Here is a 20,053-nt window from a genome sequence, read left to right as displayed (position 1 = left end):
ATATCCATGTCAGCCTGAGATTTAAATAGCTTAAAACAATGACCCCTTGTCCTGTTTTCAGTACTAAAACTTCAGCCCCGTAACATCCTTCATTTTAATAAATTTAAATAACTGAATCATGTCCCCTCGGTCTCTTCTTTGCTCAAGACTGTACATTATATTTTTCTGAATGTGAAAAACTATTTTTTCGTCCATTTATACTAAATGTAACCGAAAATAATTCATTCTTTTTCTCTTTCCCTTTTAAGTTTGCGCTATCTAACATCATGTATGTAAATACATGTAAATAAAAAAGTCTATTCTTCATTTTTTTTAACGGAAACATACTTTCAACCTATTTATTTTTTTTTCAAATGTTTATTACAAATAAAAAAGAATGAATACGAAGAAAAAAGAGGACAATTCGTCAAGAAAGCCTCGCAACCATATTTTTATATTTAGCGTTGAGTACTCGTACAATTATGCACTAGATGGCAGCATGAGGGATAAGAAAGCAGAAAACGAAAATATTGCACTTTGCACCCATGGAGTCTCTGATTGCACCTTACGTCTATTGAGATTTAACCGAACGTGTTGCGCGTTTATTTGATTTTAAGTTATGAAGTGACAGCTCTTTTTTCAAAATTTTCCTTGTAATATTTTGTTTCTAAAGTTTTATATTACAGACATGACTGCTAAAGCTGCGTACTTAGCACATTACCTTGATAGTAAGTTTACGGCAGGCAGTAATTTTTATTGTTTTCATTCGTTTTGTTATGAAGTTATATTTTACATTCCGATACATTAGGACATCGCAATGCAAGAAATTAAGGTCTAAATTAAAAGAGTTTGTGAATAATAGCCTCGAATGTAGTTGAAATCAAAGTCATGCTATGTTTGGCTTGAAAATATAATAATGTGAAAAAAAAAAAAAGATATGTCCATAGTTTCCTTTGAGGAAAAGCCATATTCTTCTAGACTACAAACTTGATTGAAAAAAATTTAAACATGATAGAGAAACTTGAAGGAAGGTAAATAAGGTTGACGTTTCAAGTGTTTTCCCCACTTTGGAAAAATATAAGATAGTAGTGCTTCCTCCTCCAATAACTTCAATTGCAAAATAGGGCTGTATGAAGGGAGGTGAGGTACACTTGATCAATATTGGCCCCATCCAAAACTAAAACATATTTGCTACTGGGATGTTTAGTAGGATCTTTTTCTCTTTTTCGGGAGGCAATCCTTCAGGAAGGTGCTGTGTAGGGTAATTCAAAAATACATGTAAAAAAAAAAAGTTTCTCTGAGATAACAATACACCCCTCAATATTTTTAGACTTGTGGAAAGTAATATACTGGAAGAATTTTAGCTTCCTATTTCAACTGAAAGAGGGTACTCAATCCCCCCCCCCAAACATCATACGTATGGAGAGGGGGGATAAAAAAAAATACATTGAACTGAAAAAACAATGCTATATATTATAATATATGCCAGTAATATGCATATACAATGCAATAAAATAATTATTTGCAAAAAAACAGCTGGGGAAGGTTTCTAAATTTGTGGCATTTTTTATGCTACTACTAATGTTAAATTGAGGGGTCATTGAGCACCCTCTTAAAATTTGAGTAGAAGCTAAAACTTTTACAGTATAATGCTATTGGGAAGTCTAAAAAAAATAGGAGGTGTCCTGGACTGTAGCTGAAAAAAAGTTTTTTGGAACCACTCTAATGCTGTGCCATTGCTGTTTGGGGTGTGAGTGAATACTACTGAAGACTTTGAATATAAAAAAAATGGTCTTGGTAAGTTAGGTTTAACTCTAGGTACTTACAATATACCAGACAGCCCGGTTATTACATCCAGAGACAGCAGTTTTGTTTTTATTAGAACTCATCAGTCTGGATTAGTGAATAACAGAGCTGGAGGTAGATGTCATCTCATTGAAGGGGAGAGTGGCAACAACAGGCCCAGATCTATAAATTATAGGCTCCCCTACGAAACCTCTGTTTCCAAATCCCCCCCCCCCCCCCTCCGGCCAGCAGTGTATATTTGAAAACTTTTTGGTCTTAGTGCTAGTTTAAAAAAAAAAAAAATTCTTGAGCCATTGGACCCCTTAAGAACTTACCCCCCCCCCCCCCCCATGCACTGCGGGTACGCAAATCCACGCCTGACCAGCAAACTGGTAGAAAAAGTAATTTATCTCACCAGCAAATATACCCAACATGGTGGAGAGATCAAAAATAAGAATGAAAGATTGTGTTAACTAATGAGGTGAATCAAAACTATATTATTTTCATTGTTTTTCCATGTCAGATTGATTCCTTAATTAAATTTTTGTTAGTGAAAAAATCTTGATTAATTTTGAGAATTGTCTTTCTATTTTCCAAGGTTGTGTTTAATTAGGATTTGGTTAAGCATAAATGGAAATTTAAATCGTAGAGCCAATGAACGTCTGCGGAATTGAATGTCTTTTTTATATATTGCCTGGAATCATTATCAACAGTCGAGTTTGCTTTTTTGCAGAAAGTATCGGATATATTTGATATTTTTAAAAATATCATTCATAATCATTGATTGCATAGTTAAAATATCAAAATAAATTATAAGTATTTCTTTTTAGTAGAAAATAGTAAAAATATCATTCATCCATTTCTTGGCAATGTTTGAATTCTAGTGCAATGTCAAGAAAAAAATGTTCCAATCGTTGGCCATAACTTTTCAAAGTAGAACCCCCTCGCACAATAGGTGTGAAGCTTATTGTAGATTCGTCCATTGGGAGTACCTCTGGCATGACTTCTCCCCTCCCTGTCCTCTGATTGGTTGGCAAGTTTATCATGCCTTCAAAGTGGTAATCCTAAAGCTAGCTTAGATGACTGAGAGACGTCGAAGCTCTTAGTAGCCAGGAGAAACTTCGCATAAAAATGAATAGACATCATCAGAATAGGAGAAGTCGAATCGGAATGGAATACAAGTACAGAGCGTTTCTTCTAAACTTCTTTGACAGTAAGTTTACTGCATGCATTTTGATTGATTTCAATTGTTTTATTTATATGTAAAAAAATAAGAGAACATAAACCAGTTGTTTTTGTAAAATGCTAGCGCTAAAAGTGTTGAAAAATCAATTTAAAAAAAAAAAAATTAAAAACATATGTATAAAAATAGAAATTAATTATTTTTTTTTGATTAAAATCTGATTTTTATAAATAAGTTCATTTACTCTTACTTAATGTATAGTGTTTATCTCAAAATTAGATTGTTGCGTATTTTTATTTGCTCACTTTCCTGTAAAAGTAAGTGTAATTTATTCACTCTTGATATGAATAATTACTGTACACATTTCAATATTTGCTCTTTAATCTTCAAATTTTTTGCTTTACAAGGGTTATAAAACATGTTTTTATTTTAGTATTTACCTGTACAAAGTTTAAATTTTTTTTTTCTAAAATTGATAACTGTATTTGATATTTTAAAATTTTGTTTTTTCATTTTATATTAATGTGCGTACAATGTAACAATCTGCCTGCCTCATTTGCCACCAGTTTTCTTAACAACCCCCTTTTAGTGTAACATTTAGATTGTCTGGGAGTGTTTTAATTAACCCTGAACGGGAGTATTTATGTCTGATCATTCTTGGGTGTAAACTTGCAGGCAACCAAACACTGCCCTTTGATTGTCCTCGAATAAGTTTTGATGAGTTTTGTCGTGACATTTTTTTCTATGTGTGAGCATACGTATGTACCTCACATAATGCAAAAACGTTAGTCATAGTAGTAGGATAAAATTTTGTATATAATATATGCTTTGTACAGCGTCAAGTTTGGCACTTCCCTTTTAAATTGCTATCGGATATTCCAAAAAAACTTCGTTTTTCCTTTGAGGCAAAACAATGTTTTAATTTCAAGTTATTTTTTGTATCAACCAACTGTCTACTTTCTCCAAGGCTTACTTAATCCATCTCTAAGAGTCAAAGAATATTTCATGTCACTTGGCAAGTGTTATTGACGTAAACCTTTCAATTTCTTTTTATTACCTTATTGTATATTAGTAGGGAAGTTCTACATCACAAAATATTTCAATTTTCAGATTAAAACAATTTTTTTCTATAAAAAGTATACCTTAAAATTAATAGCAAAGCACCTCGGATTCAGCGGAACCTCAGATTTTCGAGACTCTACTGTATAAATTTTTTTTCAAACCTAGAAGGTGGGGTAAATTGGTCCACTTTTGATCGCCCCCCCCCCCCCCCCAAGTAATTGAAAAACTTTTTTTTCTTAAATCTCAATTTTTATAACAATATTCTAAGTTTTGTATATCAAACATTCATTTCATGTTACACATGTTTGAAAATAATAATAAATTAGAAGAAAAAAGCTAAGGTATATTTCCTAATTATTTAACAAAAATTATGTTAAAAATATTTTACCAAAAGATGTATTTCATGTCTGCATTTTTTTACTATTCATCTTTTCAAAATCCATATTTTCATTCTTTTAAATTTTTCCAAACAATTGTTAAAGAATAAAATACATAATACACATTAAAATAAAATTCCTGTATTAAAAATAAATTTTTGCCAGACAAGCTATCTACATACATGAAAACAAAATAAAACTAATAATTGATTGAAAGCAGAAAAATGTATAAGCGTTTTCTTAGGCTTATCTAATTTTATTTCTGATATTTAATTTTAGAGCACAAAGATATATTACAGTCGAACCTCCATGTATCGAACTTCCACAAATCAAAATTTTCTATATATCGAATAGCAAATTTCAATGTTCATTACCGAGAAAAATTGTTTCTATATACCGAAAAAACCTCTATCGAATTTTTTTTTCGAGACAATCGTGGATTTTATTTTTTCACTGTAGACTGTTTGTCTCACGAAAAATGAAGGGTTAGGGGAGAAAATTATGTTCGCACTAAAGGTTGCTACGAAACTCATAAGGAATCTGAGGTTGAGGGGTGTGTAAGATAGTTCGTTGTTAAATCCATGAGGTCTTAAACTCCCTCAAATTTATTTCAAAACTTAGTTGTAACCAGTAACACTCTAAAATCAGGGTCAAGTTATAACTTTTGTTTGTTAGTTATCATTCCTAGTCTTTTTTGCTTCAGTTAAGCAGATTGATTTTTTACTTTTCTCTCAATTACATTGTAAAATCGAAAATCCCCCAATTTTGCGGATCAAGTTGAATTACCGAAGAATGAAGATGTATGAAGGCGCAAAAATGTAATTTCCGTTAATTTTTTAATTATTAACTTTCATTTAATCCGATACTTCTATAAATTAGAAATTGGGTTTAACACACAAAAATAAGCTCTAATTTTAATATTTTAGTTGATTTTTATATGATAAAATAAGATCGTTTCTATGTATCGAAATTTCTATATATCGAATTTTTTTCCGGCAATTTGCTACTTCGATATATGGAGGTCCGACTGTATTACTTAAAGATGTCAATTTTAATGTACTTTTTCTCTGAAATATATAATTATAACAGAGTTCTTGGTCTTTTTCGAAGTTTCATGCAAGAAAAAAAAGCTTTTGCCCTTGGCAAATATACGATGTAACTGTGCAATAAAAGTGACACATGACGTCTTCCAGAACCCAGTGTCTGCTCAGGAAGTAGCACTTTTATGTTCCCAGATATTATTTAACACATATATTTCGTTAACTTTAATCTGCATTTATTTTCTTATCAATATTCAATAATGAATTTCTCTTTTGATCTTTAAAAAATAATTATGCACTGGTAGTGAATGCTTATTGCGGTTTTTAATTAAAGATAGTTTAGGAATTAAAATGAATTTAATATGTTATATTGATATTTAAACTTGATTTTTCATTCTACACACAAAATAAAATGAGTTAGTTACAGTATTGGATAATATTTATCACTAAAATTATTTGCATAATACAATCTAACATGCCCCTTGAGGCGAACCAACATACACACCTTGTGCATGGGGCACGTTGGTCCTCTTTACAGGGTTCCATTAAAAAATGAATATAAAAAAGTTAACAAATTCGACATTTTCAAAAGAAAATCAGAGATGATGATAAATGTTTAGGGAAACTTACTGTAGAAAATCAAATTGCTCATAAAAATTTTTGATGAAATAATAATGAAAAGTAAAAAACCGGACCAGCATGCCCTATCTCCTCCTACATCATCCTTTTTGTTTGAAAAATTTCTGTCTTGGAAGTTTTTACAACTTTCACTCCTGGGTGAACTGGCTATTGATAAAAAAATATGGTGACTTACTTAGAAGCATCAACTTACTGCTAACTAAAAATAAACTCTCTGTTGTAGTAGTAGGAACTTACAGGGATACCCAGAGCTTCCAACTTTTGAAAATCCAAAGTAGTAGCAGCAGTGGGAAGGGGGGGAGGGGTACTGTTGCTGAAACAGTGAAGAATTGTCTACAGCATACAGAAAAAAAAAGATATTTAACAAATTTCAAATATGATACAAAAAATATTAATGTGAAATAATTCTTCACGGAATTTTTGTCAGTTTTTCCGCTTTTTTGCTGAAGATTCAATGACTGGATCTCTTTGCACCATGCAACTTTTGAAGAGCGATGCTTCTCAGAGACCGTCAGCCCAAGTTTAGAAGTTTGATTTGTTGAACTTAAAGGTTTAGTTTTCATGCATATTATGTTTTTGGGGGGGGGATTAAAAGTTTAAAGAAAAAAAACAGAAAATCGTAATTTTTGGACCCGCTTTCGTAGAGTCATAGTTTAAAGCTGTAATTTGTAGAAACTCTGATTTTTTTCATAGCAGTTGGTAGCTCTGGGGATACACATGAGGCAGGTGGGGGGCAGTCTGTCCGTGGCACAGACTGTATGTCATTGAAACTTTTCGGGGGAAAGGGTAGTTAAATGGGTCTTTTTCTGTTTTGGGGGGATGGGCTGATGCTCCAGCATATGTCTACCATACTCAGTGGCCGATACAAGAGGAGGGTCAAGACCCCTCTAAACCGTCGACAATAGTATCAGTCCACATTGTGTTCAAACACTTTATGAATAAAATGTAAACGATTTAGTAGTTTTTCAATTCATTAAGTATTTTTGAAAGTAAATATTTGAAATATTACTTCCTTTTGTTGCTTGTGAAACTAATTCGTAATGTTTATGCCTTATCCCTGGACAATTTGGTGCTTTTTATTGACACCTGAGTAGAAAAAGTTTTTGTACCCAGAACTGTAAAGTTTGTTCATGAGGGAGGGGGGATCATTCTTCAGAATTACCCCCCCCCCTAAAATGATAGTCTGTCTAAGGGGTCTAAAGGGAGTGTGGGAAATTATAGACCTGTGAGTCTAACTTCGGTGGTTTGCAAAATTTTTGAAACATTGATAAAAATTAAGATAGTAAATTTTCTAGAGACTAATAATCTATTGACTAGTTTTCAGTATGGTTTCAGGAAAGGCAAATCTTGTGCAACTAATTTATTACATTTCTATGACAAAGTTACCATGGCTTTGGACACTAAGAAGCCTGTAGATGTTGTTTACATTGATTTTCAAAAAGCTTTCGATAAGGTACCGCATGTTGCTCTACTTAGCAATTTAGCTGATATAGGAATAGGAGGGAAAACTTTCATTTGGGTAAAAAACTGGCTGACCGGAAGGAAACAAAGGGTAGTTGTAAGGGGAAATTATTCTAATTGGAGTGAGGTTTTAAGCGGGGTTCCTCAAGGATCAGTGTTTGGGCCTGTTTTGTTCATTGTTTTTATGAACGATATTCACAAAAATATTTCTGGGAACATGAATTGTTTTGCTGATGATGTCAAAGTTATGGGGACTGTAGATAATGAAGAATAAGCAAAACAGCTGCAAGAGGATCTAGATCATATTACGGAGTGGGCTGATAAATGGGGTATGGCTGTTAATGTTGGGAAATGTCAAGTGCTACATTTAGGGCATGGAAATAAGTGTACAAGTTATTATTTGCAAGGTTCAGTCATTAGTCAGGCAGACAAAGTTACTGATCTGGGGGTCTTAATAAGTCAGGATTTAAAGTTTAGCCAACAGTGCAGCATTGCTAGTAACAAGGCCAATAAGATGCTTGGGTTTATCAATAGATCTATTTCAAACAAATCTAAAGAAGTTCTTCTGCCCTTATATAGAAGTTTGGTAAGACCTCATTTGGAGTATGCTGTTCAGTTTTGGTCTCCTTATCTTAAGAAAGACATTAATGTATTGGAAAGGTTTCAAAGGCGAGCTACAAGGCTAATAAATGGACTTTCCCACTTAGACTATGATTCCAGGCTTAGAAGGTTAAAAATGTACAGTCTTGAGCAAAGAAGAGACTGAGGGGACATGATTCAGTTGTTTAAATTTATTAAAACGAAAGATGTTACGGGGCTGAAGTTTAGCACTGAAAACAGGACAAGGGGTCATTGTTTTAAGCTATTTAAATCTCAGGCTAACATGGATATTAGGAAAAATTATTATTATAGCAGGGTAGTGGAACCTTGGAACAGTTTACCGGAAGAGGTGGTAATGAGCAAGGGAGTAGATAGTTTTAAGAGGGCCATTGATCTTCACTGGGGATTGTAAATTGACTAGGACCAGTCTAGCTGGGCCCAGAGCCTGTTGCTGGTTGTCACTTTTGTATTTGTATTTGTATAAATGTAAGTGTACAGTCAGACCTCGATATATGGTCACCCACTTCGAAGGTCACCACGCATATAAGGTCACTTTTCTAAAGTCCCGGCTTGCTGAATAGGAATTCTATGTTATGTATAATCGGATATATGGTCAGGTCATAATACATTAATCGCTTATAAGGTCACTTTTGCCTGACTTCTTTAAATGATTTCATTGCCTAATCGATTCACTTCCAAGAATTTTACGCGATATACGATCCTTAAAAAGTGAAAAGTCATTTTTCCTATTAACGTAGTAAATTAGCAGTAGAAAGTGAGTGTTACGACAGTGATACTAAATATGAAGCAGTAACGTGAGCACTCAGTATGTACATATCGCAATTTTTTACCAGTCATTAGAAGCCGAAGAAAATTTTCAGAAGATACTTAGAAACCATTGTGCTTAAACTAAAGAAAAAATGCATCAGTCCTATATTAATGTAATTTTAAGCGAGGTAAGTTGCACATCAGTTCTTTGCTTGGGCATATTTGAATGCAGTTTTATTCTAAATTTAAGTTTTAAAAAAGCATTTCAAAATTTCTTATTACAGTAGAAGACCGTTATAACACCGAACTGTATAACGCAATTCTCTATTAACCACACTACTTTTCAAAAGTAAACAATAGGTTTTGAAATTTAAAAAATCCCTCTGTTTTGCTTTGCAAAAATAAAAATTGTTAGGCAAATTAAATTTTGAAAGTTTTTCATCTTTCCATCTTTTTTCAAAGTTTTTAAATTGAAAATTAGTACTCATTGTAAACAGAAAATACCAGATGGCTCTTGAAAATGCAGCTTTTATGCAAACCATGAAGCTAGCAGAAGTGCAGGATTTTGATTGTGAAACATATTATTTGTGAATAGCTAATTGTAATATTGGAGCTTTAATACTCATTGCAGATAAAACTAACTCTGAAGTGCTAATATATAGATATATTCTGAATATTAGCTTTAAAATTTGAAATTATCTATGAAACGCAAAAACCTGTATAATGCAAAAACTCTGGTCCCAAGGTGTGCGTTATAACGGTCTTCTACTGTAATTCCAAAAATTTCAATTGGTTCAAATCAATTCAACTATTATAATTTAATTAACTGATGTTTTTGGACGAATTAAATTTTGAAAAGAATTAATGTATACATCCTTGTAAGAACATCCTTATTTATCAATAAATATATATATGAATCAGTTATAAGGTCACCCCGCTTATAAGGTCAGTTTTGTGAAGTCCTGTGGAGTGACCTTATATCGAGGTCCGACTGTATTTTTGTGAATAAATATTGAGCTAAGTAGCACAGCCAGAAGTAAACTTCTGGGAGGTGAGGTTAATAACGATTCTGACATGATGCAATAGATAATATTACTTAAAACCAAGGTTTCTGGGAATTTGGAACATACCCCCCCCCCCACAAACACACGACTACACCCCTCACTCTGACCATTAAAGAAAAAATGAATTATTTCTCACACTATTGTATTTTCCTGCAATGCAGGTAAAAAGGAAATAACATTGAAGCAAAACCCCTCCCTTTATGAAATTCTGGGTACGTGCCTGGAGGAGGTATGCCTTTGTTGTGGGAGGGGGGGTGGCAGATGAACACCACTGAAGAGTTTCAATCTAAATGAATAGTCTAGGTGCTAAGTATAAACCCTAATCAAAAGTAAGAACGAATGATTATATTGATTAATGAGGTCAGTCAAGTCTATATTATTTTGAGTTCCTTGACATATATGAGTGAATCTTAAATTTTACTTTTTTCTTAATACGCAAAATGTGCTGAATTTTTAAGAAGGTTTTTCTATTTTCTATGGTTTTATTTTATAAAAATTTGTTAAACATAAAGCAAAATTTAGATTTGAAGGCTGAACTCCTGTGTAGTTTTATGTTTATAAATTTTCTGGAATTGTTTATCAGCAGTTTAGTCTGCTTTTCTATCAAAATACCAGATATTTTTTGATATTTTCGAAAATATCATCTACATTTCTTGATTACATAGGTTAAAATACAAAAATGAACTATGTGCAGAAAATCTTTTTAGCAGAAAATGGTAAGTCTGATTTATTCCCCTCAGCAATGTTTGAAGTTTAGCATAACATCAGGAAAAACAATTTCTCAGTTGTTGCAATACATTTTACAAACCTGGTATCCCTAGTGCAATACTGAAGTCATGATATGCACTGGAAATCTCAATTTAGATTCGTTGAGTGGTGGCAATTCGGGGGGGGGGGGACACTTTTTATGGGGGGGGGTTCATTTATTTGTTTTATTTTCCAATTTAGGAATGAAAACTAGAAACTATATAAATAAGCATAAGTGTCAAAACTTTCAGATCATAATTATTTGTTTTACTTTGTATATCTGTTTACGAAACATTGTTTAGGTATTAGTAAATCAATACTTTAATTGTTAACATCAATTACCACTCATATGCCCTAAAAACCAGACTTAGTAAATTTTGTATACTTTATTTTATCTTTTTTTTTTTCCCTTCATTTTTTTTTTTTTTTTTGCAGTAGCTAAAAATCCTATGGCTTTTAAGTGTCATTTTTTGCCCCCTACCCCCTTTTCAGTCCCAATCGCTGTATTCGATTGGGAATCCTCTGGATTCGTGCATTGGAAGAACCTGAAGCTTGGCCTCCGACCTCCTTGATGTCCTCTGATAGGTTGGCAAGATTGTCATTTGTTAAAAAGGACAAGCTTAAATGATAGACTTCGAAGTGATTCTTTTCATACTTAGCTACCACAGAGGTAGGCGCACAATGTATTCTGCTCATAATAAAATTTGATTTTAAAGTTGATTTAAAGTCAGGTATGCAAAAATCATGCTTGTTTCAATTCATGCATTAGTTTAAAAGTATTCTTATTAATGTTCAAACTGTATGATACCCTAAGATGTGCAGTTAATCGGAACACCAGGTGAAACAAAAGGAAACTTCACATACTAAGAAATTCCCCATAAATGAATGTTTGGATATTTTTAGTTGCCAATATATTTTTTGGAAGATAATACCATGAAGAGTTAGTTAAATGAAATTTTGTCACTCTAAAAACACAATTGGATATTTAACAAGACTGCACATGTAAAGCCAAGTAGCCTCACTTTTTCATCACCAGCAAAACTCTGTATGGTCAGGCTAACATGAATATTAGGAAAAATTATTATTTTAGCAGGGTAGTGGAACCTTGGAACAGCTTACCGGAAGAGGTGGTAATGAGCAAGGGAGTAGACAGTTTTAAGAGGGCCATTGATCTTCACTGGGGATTGTAAATTGACTAGGACCAGTCTAGCTGGGCCCAGAGCCTGTTACTGGTCGTCACTTTTGTATTTGTATTTGTATGTAAATACTGACCTTTTCGTGTTCTAAACTTAAGGAAAGTATTTTACTAGGCACAGACCTGCACAACAGTCTAACATCTAAGAATATGCTGCATCATAAAAAGTGAAGCATTCCTGACAACGCCACAGATTTAGGTTTTACAGGCAATGTGTTTTTTTTTTTTTTTTGTTCTGACTCTTTCCTCAGATCATTGCAAGGGTTTATTTGACCACACAATAATGCTTTCAAGTTATACGTGAAAATATATGCATCTAAGCCCAATGAGGAGGGAGGGGTTGGAGGTGAACCCTGTACCGAAACTTTATTTTTTAAACCATATTGCCAATCCTTGTGTGTTAGTTTTTTGAATGTATGAGCCTGATGCCCCTCTTTTCCCCTCAAAAGACAAAAACTGGCTGATGTCTTGGTTAAAGTTTGTTTTAGGAGAGAAAAACAGAAAAAAAGGTAAAGGAAGCAAAAAAAAAATACTCACAGAAAACCATCATCTAAAGATACCCCCCCCCCCCCCAATTATTCTATTCAGCAGAAGCTCCAAATATCCTATTCAGTACATTAGCTCCAAAAGGTTACTAAAGTTCTTGGGAAAAAATCTTGTACCGACTCTGTGTTGCCAAAATCCTGTACCCAAAGAATGACAGATTTGTGGAAAAAATTTATAAAATGATGTACAATATCTGGATACATTATCAATCGGAGGAGGAAGTAATGTGCTTTCTGGACAACATCATAAAAAAACTTCAGTTTGGCTGTACTTCAGCCAAATGAAAGCATTAGAAGTGTTTGCTCACTTCAAGGACATGATAACTTTAATAAAAGACAAGAAGAATTTTATTTATTAAACCTTTATATTTCAAAACTCAAACACATTTTTCTTACGATTTATTTTAATCTTAATTGAGTTCTGAGTTTTTTTTCATATTTTTTACAAATGTCAAATAAAAAAATAACCATTTTATTTGACAGTTACTTCCTCTTCATTATTATTTTTTCATAACTTTATAAAAGAAGGCTGAATCGTTACAGATAACGATTTTTGCGCCAGGCCCGTGTCCAGGATTTCACAAAGGGGGGGGGGGGGTTAAAGATCTTTTAAAAATCATTTCGCTCAGTGGCATGAAAACACGCCTTGTACCAAATATTCGTTTCTGTTTTATGGTTATAATCAAGCAACGGAGTACTTTAGGGGTCAATGTCACATAGCCATTGATTTTTCTATTCCTAGAAAGTGATAACAAGTGAATCGGTTATTTCAGAAAGGGCGTAAGTCCTACGGGGAGCCATTGGACTTGTGCCCTTTCTGAAATAATCGATTAAAGTATAGTATTATATACAAGTAGGGACGTTTGGGTTTCTCCAATTTGGTAAATTCTGGCTTCGCTAGTGGATATAATATGTTGTTTTTCAGCTTCTTCAGAATCAAGCCTTTTTATCTATGAAATACATAGCATATTGCAAAAAGTATTAAAAATTTGATACTAATATTTTGTTCATACATGCTGTGTATACCAAACAATATTTCGTATAGGATGTTTTGTATTGTCGGGCTATTCAGTGGCTCTTTTGCCACTGGTTTTCTAAAATATAATTTTAGTCAGTGAAGAGTGGGCACTCGTAAATTGCAGAGAAAAATCGAAGAAAATGACTTAAAAAAGAACACTGATATAAACATTAACTCTATAACTAAGTTAAATATCATTTTCTTCATATTGCTTTTTATCATTATTTTCCCCCAATGGGAGGGGTTTAACCCCTAAAAATCTCCCCTTGAACATGGCCCTGTTTTGCACTCCAATTCATTCCTTTCTCTGGGGTGAGTTGGAACACCACTAAAAATATGCACGTACAGTTACAAACTGTTCAAAATGTTTTATTTTTGCTTAAAACTACAAGAAAAGAAACAAGACTTATGTTTCTGGTTGAAAATTCAACTTTAAAAAATATTTAATTTTTTTTATTGCCAAAGCTTGAAAAGTTCTGATTCACTCCATTTATTGGTAAATTTAGTCTTGAATTTTGTTTAAACACTAAAACATTGTCTTCTTTTTGTAGAGTAATTGCAAAATATCAACTCAAAAAGTATGTGAACAAATCTAATCAGATCATCATTTACTTTTTACATTCGCTTGTCCAACTTTCAGAGTAACTAATGGGATTTTTTTCCTTTTGGCTAATAATAGAAAAAGAGGATGTTTCTTTTTTTTTATAGAATTTTTGGAAAAAACTATATCATTGATAAATGAAATGTTTGGTAATCGATATAATTTGCCAATGAAAATAAAAAACAGAAATAATTGTTCTGGTGGTCAGTTTGTTATTTGCCGGAGAGTAATTGAAAATAAAATTTACGAAAACAAAGCAACAATTAGATGGGGCTCCTTTTTCAGTTTGAGCAAATTGAAATTGGGAGATTTTTTTTTTACTAATGAAATAATTATTAGTAGGGGAAAGAGGGGTAAAACCGGGACCAAGGAATTCTGAAAGGTTTGCAGCCTTTCAGAAAGCAGTTTTTACCATAAAGGAACAAAATTTTGCAAAAGTATGCACTACCTATCTGTTAATGCAACCACAGTTTCAAAAATATAAGTTTTTTTTTTTTTTTAATTTTATTAATTTTTTTGTAAAAAATGTCATTTTACCCGGTTTTGCCCCAGGGGGGGGGGGCAAATGTGTGGAAATGGCGATGTAATGTGTGGTAGACATGTTATTGCTATGAGAAAATAAAAATTTTAAAAGTTTCCACAAAATTCAAGTTTTATTTAGTGACATATATTGGTGGAAAAGCACACAAATAGGTTCAGATTGAAGAAAAGAATTTGTATTTACAGATTTACATGATATTTACAGACACACGCTACTTGCTGGCGAGCACAGCAAGCGAGAGAAACCACTACGAGGCAGGAACGTTGCCAAATTACATAAACATAACTTTGCAAGAACAACTTGTTGCCATATAACTAACTTCGTACAAATGTTAAATTAAACTTACAGTTAAGTAATGAAAGGATAAAAATATTTTTTAAACAGTGTAATGGGCATTAATTTAACACGCCCCCTTGCAAATGGCGCTGTTTAAATACTTGTACCCTTCAACTTGGCAACAAAAAAAAAACATAGACAAGAATATAACCATAAATTCTACATCTAGACCACATTGAGATTCACTAGTTATGCAGCATAATATGAATTAACAATTTCACTTCAAAAAACATTATTTAAAATTTTTAACTTCAGTAAACTAAATAACTTTTTGCATTTAAATTGAAAAAAAATAGTTAAAGTTCAAAAAATGATTCTTTACATATGAACACCAAAGTCAAAAAATCTCACTAATGTGAAGCAAGTCCTTCAGGATAGGAGAAGGTTTTGGCTCGTAATGTTCATTTGTCAAGGTATGTAGCTGCATACTTAAATCTCCTTGAAGAATCTTCTTCAACACCTGCTTTGTGAGAAGGTCAGCAAGATATTCACTTGATGGTATGTACTCAAACACAATTCTTTTCTCCTTCACCAAGTCTCTCAAAAAGAAATATTTTATGTTGATGTGTTTACTTCTCTCGGAAGTCACAGGGTTCTTCGCAGTAAAGATGGCTCCCTGGTTATCGACCAGTAACTTTCTGAGGTGAGGACATCAACTCGTTGCATATTTCCCCTAAGAGATCATTTATCCAGATAGTCTCCTTGGCAGTGTGACCCATTGGCTATGTATTCGGCCTCTGTTGATGACAAGGCTGTTGTCAGCTGCTTCTTGCTGGACCAAGAGATTGGAGCTCCCTCAAGTAGCATTATATACCCACTGTAGGATTTTCGGTCTGTTCTGTCACCTCCCCAGTCAGCATCAGAATAGATTCGCAGTGGTTCGCCTGTCTTCATAAATTTCAGCTTTCTGTCTCAGGCTCCCATCAAGTACCTTAGGATGTGCTTTACACCCTGCCCATGTTCTTTAGAGTGCCTTTCATTGAACTGGCTCATATAGGTAGATGAGTAGGCCATATCTGGACGAGTACCACAGGTGAGGTACAATAGGCTTCCAATAGCTTGTCTATATGGAATCTCTTCACTTTCCTCTTTGATTTCTTCCCATTCTTGGTCGTCTACTTTGTTAAACTTTATACTAGGATCTAGTGGTGTGGCTGCATGCCTTGCTTCAGTCATCTTGTAGGATTCTAAGATTTCTTTTACGTATGCAGTCTGATCTAAAGTGTAGGATCCATCTTCTTTGTTTATCTGCATAGATAAAATTTATTTTGCAGGTCCTAGATCTTTCGCAGTAAGCTTTTCTTTAATTTTTCCTTTGAACTTGTTTATTTCTTCTATTCCGCCAATGATGAGGAGGTCATTAACGTAGACTCCAATTATGATGTTTCTTTCATGGCAAAATTAAATACAAGGGTCTGCTTTAGCTCTTATTAATCCATAATAAGTAAAATAAAAGTTTAGTATAAAAGTTTAGTCAACAGTGCAGTATTGCTAGTAACAAAGCCAACAAAATGCTTGGGTTTATCAATAGATCTATTTCAAACAAATCTAAGAAAGTTCTTCTGCCTTTATATAGGAGTTTAGTAAGACCTCATTTGGAGTATGCTATTCAGTTTTGGTCGCCTTATCTGAAGAAAGATATTTTTGTATTGCAAAGGGTTCAAAGAAGGGTAACTAAATTAGTAAGGAGACTCTCAGAGTTAGATTATGATACCAGACTTAATAGGCTTAACATGTATAGACTGGAGCAAAGGAGAGTCAGAGGGGACATGATTCAGTTATTTAAATTTATCAAAATGAAAGATGTAAATGGGTTAAATTTTTGCGGGGAAAGCAGGACAAGGGGGTCATTGTTTTAAGCTATTTAAATCTCAGGCTAACTTGGAAATCAGGAAAAACTACTACTTTAGCAGGGTCGTGGGCACTTGGAATAGCTTACCGGAAGAGGCGGTAATGAGCAAGGGAGTGGATAGCTTTAAGAGGGCCATTGATCTTCATTGGGGACTAATTAATTGACTAGGACCAGCCTAGCTGAGCCCAGAGCCTGTTACTGGTCGTCACATTTGTATTTGTATATAATCATTAGGAAGTCATTCAAACAAGAGTTCCATACCCTTCCTGATTGTCGGAGACCATATATACTCTTTCAGGTGGCAGACAAGATGCTATTACCTTTTTCAATGCATCTATCAGACTGTGCCACATATAGGTCCTCTTCCAAAATGCATTTGAGATAGGCAGCTGTTATATCCATTTGGTGGACTTCATGATCCTTTTGGGCAGCTATTGCAAGTAATAGTCGAATGGATTTAAGCTTGATGACAGGTGCAAAGGTATCTTGGAAATCCTTGCCAGATACCTGAACGTAACCTTTTGCAGTTACTCTGGGCTTGAATTTGGCTCATTTTCCAGATTCATCCTTTTTTCTGCAAAACAGCCACCTGGACGGTATTATCTTCACTCCTGGTGGTCTTGCAGTAAGTTCCCATGTTTGTGCTTGAGTGAGATTTGCAATTTCTTCATTCATAGCCTCTCTCCACATGTCTGCTTCAGGGGATTGCATGGCTTCTTTGACTGTCACTGGGTCTCTCTCATCATGGTGTGCCTCTTTGGCATTGAAGAGATAGTAATCCGTAAGGTGTTTGGGAAGATTCACAGACCTTGCACCTATTCCTCTCTTGCTACCACTGTCCGAACTGCTATTTGGTGCTTCAGTAGTAACATCATCATGTGTGTCAGGCACGTCTTCAATATCTCCAAGTGATTCATTTAAATTTTCACACTTGTCATCTGGGATGTCTTCTATCTGTTGATTCGAGTGTGCTTCAGTGCATAAGTCCTGTGATTCTTGATGATTGAAAGGCATCTGATTTTCTAAATTTGAACCATCAACTTCTTCAGATGTGTTCATGCAGTCTTCATCTTCAAAATTTTTAATGCTAAGAATAGCTTTCTGCAGTATCATCACAATTTTCTACCTTTAAGGGAAAAATATTTTCTTCAAAGATTACATCTCTGCTTATGAAAAACTTTTTTCTTCAAATCATATAACTTGTAGCCTGTCCAGTTGGATAGCCAACGAAAACCGCATTCTATAGCCTTTGGGTCAAGTTTGCTTTTCCTTGAATGTGAGCGAGTATGACTCCATGCTCTGCATCCAAATACCTTGAGGTGATCTATTTTACTTTTAGAGTTTGACCAAACTTCATCGGAGATCTTGCCATTTATTGCACAGGATGGTCACTTGTTGTTTAGGTAGGCTGTAGTAGCTGCTGCTTCGGCGCAAAATTCATGGCCTGCTCCGGATTCAATTAGTAAACATCTTGTTGTGTTTATCAACGTCTGATTCAATCTCTCAGATTTGCCGTTCTGCTGTGTAGGACTCGACCGATGCATCGGCGCCGATTGTTCAACAATTTATCCATCGGCATCGGCATCGGCGGCCGATGCTAAATTGCAGGAAACATCGGCCCATCGGCCTTAAAAACATCGAAAAGCCGATGGAACTGGCCGATGTTTTTGAAAAAAAAGGACCTTTGATGTTTTACTTTTTAATACAAAGTAAAGGTTGTTTTCATATAAAATTGTTTACTAAATTTCAGTATGAATTTCTATTTTAGTCACCCCTGAAAGAGTTTTTAATACTGCATTCAAGTACCAAACAAGTTTATTATTGCGTTGTTCCTTGCTGCTGGATGTACGTACATACCTCTCATAAGTCATAACTCAAAAATCGTAAGCTGTAGAAGGATAATTTTCGCATGTGGGGTGTGCACTTCCAGTTGTGCACTTCCTTTTTTGTTTTCGATCGGGTGTTCTGAAAAGCCTGTTTACTCATTTTTTGTGGCTATTAATTACTTATTTCAATGCAAAACTAATATAGTGTCTCAGACTGACGATCATTTGGTAATATATTGCCGAATTGGACCCCTTGGAAACAAATATGAGATGGCAAAACCGGTTTTTGTGTCATTTTGTTAGATTCCGGTTGAGCCGACGGTAATTCTTAATTTTTCGATATCTATATACATAAATGGCTACTTCTGTGGGGATGTCCGGGATAAACTTCAAAACTACTGGACAGGTTTTAACCTTTTTTTCACCATAGATTGCTACATCATCAGGGAGCATTTTAGGCTATAATTTATTCCTTAAAAACTTAGTTTTAAAAAGTTATGGTGGAAAACATTAAATTTCATGTAATTTCCCCATGTTATGATTAACTATAAAACCTATTGTTAGGAAAATTCGTTGCCTAAGAACAGCAATATTAAAAGTAATCACAATGAAAATTTTGAATCAAGGCTTCTCTGGAGCAAGCATGACATTTATTGCTTTCTTAGGAGTTGTATCCTCATCTTTATACATAAACTAGCTGTACCCGACGCGCGTTGCTACGACAACAAAAAAAAAAAAACATCATTATACTGATTTTCATGACAATCGGTTGAACGGGGCAGAAGTTGCTACTCTGCAGTGCCACCTGGTGGTGAGTGGCTTCAATGAGCATATTATGCACCTTCTCCGTGGAAAAATACACATATATAGCAATTTTCATAATAATCGGTCCAGGTATCAAGTGAAGCCGTGACTATACTCAAATTTTGTACTCACGCAGTTTGCAAGATCAATCAATCGCTAAAAATATCAAATAGAAAAAGTTTTAAATCCCCCCGTTGCATGAAAAGCCATAAAACAATAAAGAAAGAATTTATTTGTTCAAACTCAAGAAAAATTGCAACAGTTAACTTCTTATCAATGAGATCTTTCACGCGAATTAATTTCTGCAGCCGATAATTTTATTCGTATTTATCCAATGGATTGTGACTTAAATTGGAATAAAAAAGGAACTATCGATCGGATTTTTTTCGAACTGGTCTATAAACATTCCCAGTACCAAAAATAACAAACGGTGAAAGTTTCAGCCAAATCTGCCGGGTAGTTTTTGAGTTCATGGATGACATACAGACAAACATTCATTTATATATATATATATATATATATATATATATATATATATATGGCTGCTTCTTTGGGGATGTCCGGGGGTAAACTTCAAAAGTACTGGACGGATTTTAATAATTTTTTCAACATATATAGCTATATTATCCG

The 20,053-nt window shown here is 34.0% G+C and overlaps 1 protein-coding gene across 1 annotated transcript in view; it reads left to right on the top strand.

Moving 5' to 3' along the window:
- Positions 1 to 667: 667 nt before the first annotated feature.
- Positions 668 to 20,053, top strand: part of LOC129231390 (inhibitor of growth protein 4-like) — a 49,960-nt gene continuing 30,574 nt past the window's right edge. Inside the window, exon 1 of the mRNA XM_054865693.1 lies at positions 668 to 707. Within this exon, the coding sequence (XP_054721668.1) occupies positions 668 to 707 (40 nt within the window). The remainder of the gene's footprint in view (positions 708 to 20,053) is intronic.

This window comes from Uloborus diversus, chromosome 10 (assembly GCF_026930045.1).
Source record: "Uloborus diversus isolate 005 chromosome 10, Udiv.v.3.1, whole genome shotgun sequence".
In the NCBI taxonomy this organism is placed as follows: Eukaryota; Metazoa; Arthropoda; class Arachnida; order Araneae; family Uloboridae; genus Uloborus; species Uloborus diversus.
The sequence above is the reverse complement of the archived record's forward strand: the minus strand, read 5'-3'. Positions and strand labels throughout refer to the sequence as shown.